Source organism: Chelonoidis abingdonii, chromosome 11 (genome assembly GCF_003597395.2).
Source record: "Chelonoidis abingdonii isolate Lonesome George chromosome 11, CheloAbing_2.0, whole genome shotgun sequence".
In the NCBI taxonomy this organism is placed as follows: domain Eukaryota; kingdom Metazoa; phylum Chordata; order Testudines; family Testudinidae; genus Chelonoidis; species Chelonoidis abingdonii.
In genome coordinates, this window is record NC_133779.1 from 18568837 (window position 1) to 18578571 (window position 9735).

At 63.2% G+C, this 9735-nt stretch overlaps 1 protein-coding gene across 1 annotated transcript; it reads right to left on the reverse strand.

The window, feature by feature from the left end:
- Positions 1 to 7: 7 nt before the first annotated feature.
- On the reverse strand, positions 8 to 5625 carry CCDC120 (coiled-coil domain containing 120). The gene is made up of 8 exons (XM_075070570.1): positions 5577 to 5625; positions 4374 to 4479; positions 3527 to 3741; positions 2775 to 2831; positions 2361 to 2532; positions 2109 to 2213; positions 977 to 1573; positions 8 to 451 (listed from the first exon to the last, which is right to left on the reverse strand). Exons 1-8 carry the CDS (start codon positions 5623 to 5625, stop codon positions 349 to 351), a joined length of 1404 nt encoding a protein of 467 aa, XP_074926671.1. The 3' UTR covers positions 8 to 348.
- Between the last annotated feature and the right edge of the window lie 4110 nt (positions 5626 to 9735).

Here is a 9735-nt window from a genome sequence, read left to right on the forward strand (position 1 = left end):
CGGGGGGAGGGGGCAGGGGGCTGTCCAGACTTTTAGAAGGGGGAGGGTTTTTTGGGGGACAGTTAGTGCCGGTGGTTATGGGGGTTCAGTAGGTGGCTGATTCCCCAGCCAGGACCTGCCCCCCATATCTGAATGTGGGCAGGGGCAGATTGAGGTTGCTGGGGACATGTCTCAGCCCATGGGAGGGGAATCTGTGCCCCACACCACCCTAGTGTGTGGGGGGAAATATGTGCATCTCCCCCTGCTCCAATCCACCTGATACCACACCCCCCCCTGTCCAGCAGGGGAGTGTCCCCCCAGCATGCGAGGTTAAACCCCTGGCTGTTCCTGCCCCCCCGCCCCGGGAGGTCAGACCAGCGTGCCTGGGGGGTGTCTCTCCACATCCAGGGGGGGCCCCAGGCCGGGGGAGGGGGTGCTGGGCCCATCCGGGTAGAGGAGGTCTGCAAAGGGTCTGCTGGACAGAGGCAGAGAGACAGACAGACAGATGTGGGGGTGAGGGTGGTAGAAGAGACAGATGTGGGGGGATAGACGGGTAGGGAGAGAGAAAGAGAGAAGAGAGATTAACCAGAGGAAGGGATGGGGAGGATTAAGTCATAGCAGAGAGAGTCACCCTTCCCCGGACACCTGGGTCTCTTGTTCCCTTCCCCACCCACACCTGGGTCCCCATCCCCCCCCGCAACCCAGCAGCAGAGCCGGATGCCTGGATCCTGTCACCTTAAATCCCCCCCTCCCCAACACACACACCCACTCCCGGACGCCTGGGTCCTTCCCCCAACGCTGCCCGTGGAGGTGGGGCGGGGAGCAGCTGACAAAAGGCTGACGTCCTAGCAAGAGACGCATGAGCCTCCCGCACCCCCAAACTGGCGGGTGCACCCCTGCTGTGGAGGAGCAATGGGGGGATGATTCCAAGGGGGGGTTCGGTCCCCTAGGCCCCCCAACCTTAACTCAGGGCTGCCAGCCCCCTCGGCCCCCATACCTGCCCTGCAGCGGCTGCCCAGTGTAGCTCAGCGAATGGGGCAGGTAGCCCCCCGTCTCCAGCCGGGGGTGGGGTTCGGGCCAGCCACGGGGGGGTCCCCCTCTCCTGTCCCTGGGTGGGGGCGGTCCCCCCCCTGCTCCCCCGGCGTTACGCAGGTACCAGTTCCGGAGCCCCTCCAGGGCCAAGGCTTTGTGGACGGCCCGGGGCGGGCACTGGGGGGCTGGGGGCAGCTGGCTCTGGGGAGGGGGCCCGCAGGACTTGGCACGTCCCGCCCGGCGTGGCAGGGGGCTCTCAGCGTATCTCCAGCCAGGTGGCGGGGGGGCGTCACGGCGTGAGAGGTGATCCCCCGCCGGCCAGCCCTGGCGCTCCAGGTAATAGTCCAACAGGATCTCGGCATAGGGGGGCCGAGGAGGGCTGCGGAAGGGGGGGTCTTCGGGGGGAGTCCCCCTCTCGATCAGGGCCTCCGAGCTGTTGCTACGGCGGGTGCGGGCGGTGAAGGCTGGAGGGGCCCAGTCGGCGCTGGGGTCCCGGCTGGGGGGGCCAAGCTGGGAGTCCTGGCTCCCTGACCACTGGCGGGCGGCTGCAGGGGCATCTGGCCTGGGGGAGGAGGCAGAAATAAAAGGGGGGTTAGTGAAAGGTGGGGTATAGCAGGCACCCCACATTCAGTACCCCTGCCCCCAAAGTGAACCACAGAGCCCCCCCCAATTCATCCCCCAGCCCCAAAACCCAACGTCACTCACGCCCCCACCTAGACAGACCCTGCCCAACTCCCGCTAAGCAGGACGGGACCCATGCTCTGCCCTCGGGTGGGAGACCAAGGGGTGAAGCGGAACGCAATGGGGGGCGCTGAGCTGCAGGGGTCAGGTAGGGGGATGGGCAGGGGATGCTCTCCCCAGGCAGGCAGGGCCAGGTGCCATGGGGCACCATGGGGCAGGGGGTCTGTAGGGGGTGCTCTCCGCAGGCAGGCAGGGCCGGGCACCACGGGATGATGGGGGATCTCTAGGGGGTGTTCTTCCCAGGCAAGCAGGACCGGGCGCTATGGGGCAGGGAGTCTCTAGGGGGTGCTCTCCCAGGGCAAGGCTGGGAGATGCCATGAGGCGGGGGGTCTCTAGGGGGCGCTCTGCTCCAGTACCTGAAGTTCTGGCTCCCGCTGCAGATGTTCCGGGTCAGAACTGGCGTCGCTGGGACGCTCCGGCCCTCAAAGCTGGACACACTCCGGGGCAGGGTCCGGTTCGGGCTGAGGGGAGCAAACCAAACCTGAGACCAGCTGGGTCCACCCTGATGGGGGCAGGGGGGAGCCCCACTGGCCTGGGGGGGAGGGAGGCAGCAGGGGAGACTGGAGTGAGAGGAGCAGGTCGGGGGAGGGACACTGGCCTGTACCCACCTGGTAGGGCTGGCTAGCGAGCTGCGGCGGCTGGCAGCCCCCCCGCCCAGCTCTGTGGGGGGCCCTCGCCAGCTGGGCCGGCGGTCGGGGCTGCCGGACACGGTGCGGAGATGATCCCGGCTGCGGGGGGACGAGGGGCCCCCCTTGGGCGGGTGGAAACCGTGGGGGTCATCTGGGGAGAAAACGTGAGGGATGGAACCCAGGAGTCCTGCTCCCCACTCTGCCTGCACTGTATCCCGCCCGCCTGCACCCCACCAGTCCTGCCCCCCCTGCTCTAAACACTAGACCCCACTCCCCTCCCAGAGCCAGGGAGACAACCCAGGAGTCCTGGCTCCCAGCCTCCCTGCTCTAACCACTAGCCCCTACTCCCCTCCCAGAGCTGGGGAGAGAACCCAGGTGTCCTGACACACTCACCATTCTCGTGACTGGCCGCTTCGGAAAGGGAGCTGTTCTCGGAGGTGAACGCCTCATCTTGAGAGGGTGGGGAATGGAAAGGGAGATGGGTCAGTCCCCTATAAACCTCCCGCCCAGTACCAGCCCCCCCAAGTCTGCGACATCCCCCCCAACTCCGGTAGCAGACGTGGGGGGGCTGGAACACCCCCGCTTCTGAAAATCTCTGGATGCTGGGGGTCACAAATGCAGCAGGGGACAGTGAGTAGCTGGGGGATGACTGAGGGATTTGGGGGGGGTCAGGGACAGGAATTCAGGAGGGGTCTGGGGAAGGAGGAGGTGATGGGGGAGAATGGGGTGTCCCAGGGGAGCATCTGGGAAAGAAAGGGGGCTGTGGGGGATTTGGGGGGTTATGGGGGTGTCTGGGGGGCAACAGGGCTGTCAGGGAGAGAAGGGGTCTGTAGGGGATTTGGGGGGCTATAGGGGATGTCAGGGAGAAAATGGTGCTGTGGGGGTATTTGGGGGTGTCTGGGGGACTACAAGGGTGTCAGGGAGACAATGGGGCTGTGAGAGTATTTGGGGGGTTATGAGGGTGTCCAGGGGACTACAGGAGTGTCAGGGAGAGGGCAATTCAGGGGGTGCCCCATGGGGTCAGGCGGTGGGAGATGAAGGTTTAGGGTCCTGAGGGGCTCGGGAACAGTAGGGAGGTCCAGAGTGAGGGGGGGTTGGGGTGCTGGGATCGGGTCAGGATGTGTGTGTGGAGGGGTGTCTCTCACCGTGTGCTCCCCGGGGTGCCCCCAGCCGGGCCCGCGTCTCCCCCAGCTGCCCCTCCAGCTCCCGCAGCCGCTGGGCCGCCTCAGCCTGGACCTGCCGGCCACGGCGCCGGTGCTGCTCCGTCAGCTCCTGCGCCAGTGGCCAGGGCGCAGAGCAGCCTCCACCACCTGCCGCCTGCACGGCCAGCTCCCGCCAGCAGCTCCCAGGCCAGCGCTGCCTGGGAAGGCAGGGTGAGAGACTGGTGGTCCGCGCAGGTCCAGCCTAATACCCACCCCCCCGACTCCCATGCATCTGACCAATCCTCCTAGCTCAGGTTCCCCAGACCAGCACCCTGGGGGAGGGGGGTGAGAAGAGACTGTCGTGGTCTCCTACAGACCATAGCCACGCGCCCTCCCAGGGCCCGCACTATCCGCCCAGGCCTCCACTGCACCCCCTGAATCTCCCGCACAGCTTCCCAGCCAGCACCTGGGGGGTTAGGGGGTGAGAGACTGTCTCTCCTCCCCCCGCAGTCTCACACGCCCCCCAGACACAGCCCCCTCCAGGTTCCGGGCTCCCCAACCCCAGCTCCTGCACGCTCCAGCAGTGCCTGGGGAGATCAGGTGTGTTGTGTATGTGAGAGACCGTGTGTGTCCCACACACAACCGAGCACAAGCCTCAACACGCCCACCTCCCACTACACCCCGCGATCCTAGCTCCTGGCAGCAGCTCCCAGGCCAGCGCCTGTGGAGTCTAGCGGGTTAGAGAACCGTCGCAGCCCCCCAGAATCCACTACAGCCCACTCTTCAACTTCCTCCTGCCCCCGCCGCCCACAGTCCCCCCCTCCCGCCCCCCCTCAGTCCCCGCCTCAACCTCGGCGCAGGTCCGCGGTGGGCGGTGCCGCTCTTTCTCCGGTGAGGGTGCGGGTCTCTCCGTGGCTCCAGTGTGGCTACTCGGGGGGCAGCTTCCCTGTCAGCTCCTGGGGGCAGGCAGGGGCACAGCATTAGGAACAGCTACTGTCACTACGAGCAAGCTAATGGTGGGACGATAACAACCTACTACTGCTGGAGCGGATGGATGAGGAGGAGGGAGGGAGGAGAAGGAAATAGCCCTACTCACGGTGTGAGAGCAATGGAAGCTGCACCATCTAGATGGGGTGGGGCACTACAGGTTGTGGGTATCGAATGCCTGCACTGACGCTGGAGATGAGGATGACAACCACTGCCTGCTGATGGGGGAATGGAGAACAAACCTACTATGAGCTACACAGCGAATGGAGCCACGCCATGTAGATCGAGGAGCAGCCTAGCGAGCACTCACCACGGGTTGTGGGTGGTCTAAAAGTCTGCGGAAGACTGCGAGCACCAAAGATACAAACCTACTACCATAGATGGGACGGGAGCAAGGAGAAAGAGCCTCACTCTGCCTTGGGCAGCTCCGGCCATGGTCTCGTCCGCATCTAGGGGAGCAGTCCTCGGTGCTCAATCCCCCTCGGAGTCGCTGAAGGAGAGAGACGCATGTGGATAGGCTGGCGAGTAGAAAGGCATAAATAAGCTAGCGCGCTAGTTCTATTACGCTATAGCTAGTCCATCAAGGGCACTGGCATCTCGGGGTGGCGGGGGCGGCTGATCCTGGATATTCACCGGACCTCCCCTCGCAGAGAACGAGAGGGCAGTCGCAGCGACGCGCGACAGCGACTGTCAGGGCTCCCGCAGGCCGCTAGGTCATGTATCGGCAGCAGTCCTACTGGCACGAGCGGCTAGGCCCGCGGCAGCAGGCTCTCTCTCAACCTAGCGCATGCTCGCGTGGTGGCGCGAGTCAGAGGAGGAGTTATGGGGTCAGTGATAGTCCTTCGTGAGGTCGCGCAGTTTCGCGTTACCGGATTTAACCCTCAGAGACGGAGGAGATGGCTTGAGCTCCAGAGAGCTAGTGCTGGGGTTCGTCAGCTCTGAAACTAGATAGTGGGAGCTCATGGCCGCTGGTAGAATAGCCTGTGGGGGTGGGGTGTATGTGGTGGGTTGGTGGTCCTCAAGGCATCCGCGGCGAAGTCGGGCGGCGGGTCAGGGGGGGCATTACCTGCAGAGTTGTAGCTGGAGGAGGTGATGAGCTGCCCTTTGACCTCCATGCTGGGGCCAGAGGGGAAGGGTCAGGTCGAGCTAAGAGCCATGAGCCCCCGACCCCAATGTCTATGGGGGAAGAGAGAGAGAGAGAGACAGGGTGAGGGGGACCCAGGTCAGCACCCCCCTGGCCCCATCCAAGCCCTCCCTGCAGCCAGCCAGTCCCTGCCCTGGCGCCAGTGCCCCTATAGGGGAAGGGCCCCATTCCCGCCTGCCCCAACTAGTCCTGGGGGGTGTGGGAGATCTCAGGGCTCTGACCTGGAAGGAAAGGAGAGAAATTCCACTGACAAACATCCAGGTGGTCTCTGGCCAGGTCGAGGGAGAGAACCCAGGAGTCCTGGCTCCCAACCCACCAAACCCCACTCCCGTCCCAGAACCGGGGAGCAAACCCAGGAGTCCTGGCTCCCAGCCCCCGCCTGCTCTAACCCACCAGACCCCACTTCCCTCCCAGAGCCGGGGAGAGAACCCAGGAGTCCTGGCTCCCAGCCCCCCTGCTCTAACCACCAGCCCCCATTCCCCACCCAAAGGGAACAGGCCATCTAATCTCTGCCCTGCCCCACCCCCATCACCCAGGACTCTCCAATGTCCCCCGTCCCCCACAAAGGGACCAGGGGGAACCAGGCTTCTGGGTTGGTTCCTGTAGGGTGCCCCAAAGGGCTGGGGGCAAGATTGACATCAGCCTCAGGCCCTGCCCCCAGCACTCCCAGCCCCCCAGAGGTGGGCCAGGGACCCAGGCATCCAGATCTATACCCCTAAACTCCATCACAGAAACCTCAGGAGGAGAAATGGCATCTGTGCCTCCCAGAACTGCCTGCCAGGCTCCAGCCTAGGGATGGGGGAAGGCAGGATTGGGAAAGGGACCCCGGTGTCCAGGAGAGTGAGAGGTTCTGGCAAGTTGCTAAGGATCCTCAATCAACAGCAGCGAATTCCTGTTCCATGAATGTTTCTTGTTCACAGCCCCTAGGCTGGGCTGGCAGGAGCTGTGGGTTGGGAGTGAGGGGCACCGGCAGGGCTGGGGGAGGGGGCTGGGGGGCAGGAGTGAGGGGAACCAGCAGGGCTGGGGGGAGGCAGGGGGCTGCGGTTGGGACGTGAGGAGCAACCAGCAGAGCTAGTAGAGGGAGCAGACGGCGGCACTGGCTGGGCAGTTGGGTGGGCTGCAGGGCAGAGGTCAGTGAGGGGAACCAGAAGAGGCTGGGGGCAGCGGGCTGCATGTTTGGGAGTGACGGGCACCGGCAGGCTGCGGGGGGAGGGGGCTTGCGGACAGGAGTGAGGTTAAAACAAAATAAAATAACAAAGGCACCAGCAGGGCTGGCGGAGAGGCAGGGGGCTAGCGGTTTGAGAGTTGAGGGCCACCGGCAGGAACTGGGAGGGCAGGAGTGAGGGGGCACTAGCAGGGCTCGGGGGGGGACAGGGGCTGCAGGACAGGAGTGAGGGGCACCCAGCAGGCGCTCGGGGGGCAGGGGGCTGCCGTTTGAGAGTGAGGGGCACCGCAGGGTCGGGGGCACCGGAAGTCCTTGCGACACCCACCACCGGCAACGTACAAGCGTCTGGCCCCGGGGCGCGTCTGCATTCCCAGCCCCAGCTCAGCCCGGGGCCAGGACGGCGACAGGTCCTCCTGGGATCCTCAACAGCCAGCAATTTCCTGTGAAGTACCTTCAGCGCTGTGCCGGGGAGCTTCCGGCCCACCACCTCGTCCTAGAGAACCCAGGCAGTCCCGTGCTCCACCCTTTAACCACCAGCCCCCCTCCCAAAACAGCCAGAGAGAACGCCAGAGGAGTCACGGCTTCCCACCCCCTCTAACCACCAGCCCCCGCCTCCCAAAGCCAGTTGAGAGAACCCAGGTATGTCCGGGCTCCCACCCCCTCTGCTCTAATCACCATGCCCCCCACGTCCCCTTCCCAGAGCCTGGGAGAACCCAGGAGTCCGGTGAGGGCTCTCATGGCTTCAGGGGGGACACGTGTTTAGAGTTATTTTTGGGGGGAGGGGAGTTTTCAGTGGCTTTTGCGCCAGCGGAGCTCAGCAGGCGCCCGCCCTCAAATTTGTCAATCTTCGGAGTGCTTCCGGAGTATATTTCGTTGGCCTTGGAGATGTCTAGTGCCTGTTTCCCCCAACATCGCTAACTTTGTGTTCACGACACTTCTCACCTGCGTGTGGGCTGTCTTTCTTCTTTTTTTTTCTTTTTTTTCTTTTTTTTTTTTTTTTTTGTTTTTTTTTTATTTTTTTATTTCGTTCCCCCCCCGGGGTCTGTGAGGTTGTGGTGGGTGTGCTCGAGTGCAGTGTATCTGTCACCTAGGAGGGCGGGCGAGCCCCCACCACAACGCGAGACCGATCCCGCTGGGAGGCTGGAGCGAAGTGCCGCGATCCGCGGCGGTGGAGGCGGGCGCGCGCCTTTAACCCTGGAGCGGCCGGGGGCCGGACCGGAATCACCCGCCGCCAGGTCCGCGCCCGGAGCACGGCAGCCACGTACTGCCCGGGACACGCTACACACTACAGGTTAACTATTTTTATCTTGCCCGTTGTACGATCTTTACCACACATTACACTACAGTTGGACATCAGCATGCCAGGTACCTTTTTTGGGTCTCCGGTATATTGATCGTTGCATGTGCATGGTGTACATCCGTCAGCACCCAGATACACTACTGCCCCGGACAGCATCGCATCACACAGGTACATTACAGTTCCGCGGATTATCTATCTATTCACGAGTGTTACATCTTGTCCCGATCATCTTCACCATCTATTCTATAGGTATTCTATTCTACATGCCAGTGTCTACCCCGGACACGCACTAACACACACACACAGGTACACACAGCCAGGTACCGCCCGGGACACGCACAGGCAGGGACACACAGACCCAGATACACACCGCCCCGGACACACACACACACAGGTACACACAGCCCGGGACATACACACACAGGTACAGACTGCCCGGGACACACACACACAGGTACACACAGCCAGGTACCGCCCGGGACACGCACAGGCAGGGACACACAGACCCAGATACACACCGCCCAGGACACACGCACACACAGGTACACACAGCCTGGGACATACACCACAGGTACACACTGCCCGGGACACACACACACAGGTACACACAGCCAGGTACCGCCTGGGACACGCACAGCCAGGGACACACAGACCCAGGTACACACCACCTGGGACATACACACAGGTACACACTGCCCGGGACACACACACACACAGGTACACACAGCCAGGTACCACCCGGGACACGCACAGGCAGGGACACACACACACACAGGTACACACTGCCCGGGACACACACACACACAGGTACACACAGCCAGGTACTGCCTGGGACATGCACAGCCAGGGACACACAGACCCAGGTACACACCACCTGGGACATACACACACAGGTACACACTCCCCAGGACGCACACACACAGGTACACACAGCCAGGTACCTCCTGGGACATGCACAGCCAGGGACACACACACACAGATACACACCGCCTGGGACACACACACATAGTACACACTACCTGGGACACACAGACATAGGGACACACACCCAGGTACAGGCCGCCAGGCACAGCATGGCCCGGGACACACACACCCAGATACACACCTCCCGGGACACACACACACCAGTACACACCGCCCGGGACACACAAACTCAGGTACACACAGCCAGGTACCGCCTGGGACACGCACAGCCAGGGTCACACACATTCAGGTACATGCCGCCTGGGACACATACACTCAGGTACACACCGCCCGGGACACACACACTCAGGTACACACAGCCAGGTACAGGCCACGAGGTACCGCGCAGCCCGGGACACACACACCCAGGAACACACACACACACATACACATCACCTGGGACACACACACTCAGGTACACACCCGCCCAGGACACACACATTCAGGTACACAAATCCAGGTACCACCTGAGACAGGCACAGCCTGGGACACACAGACCCAGATACACACTGTCTGGGACACACACACACAGGTACACACAGTCAGGTCCCGCCTGGGACAGGCACAGGCAGGGGGACACACACCCAGGTACACACTGCCCGGGACACACACATCCAGGTACACAAAGCCAGGTCCTGCCTGGGACAGGCACA

What these genes read in the sequence shown, in the direction of transcription:
- CCDC120 (XM_075070570.1), bottom strand. Translation starts at nt 5,625, where the DNA reads ATGGAGGTCAAAGGGCAGCTCATCACCTCCTCCAGCTACAACTCTGCA. An exon ending in CACCGCGGACCTGCGCCGAG is followed by an intron (nt 3,742 to 4,373) that starts GTTGAGGCGGGG and finishes CTGCCTTCCCAG; the next exon opens with GCAGCGCTGGCCTGGGAGCT. An exon ending in AGCGGCCAGTCACGAGAATG is followed by an intron (nt 2,533 to 2,774) that starts GTGAGTGTGTCA and finishes TTTTCTCCCCAG; the next exon opens with ATGACCCCCACGGTTTCCAC.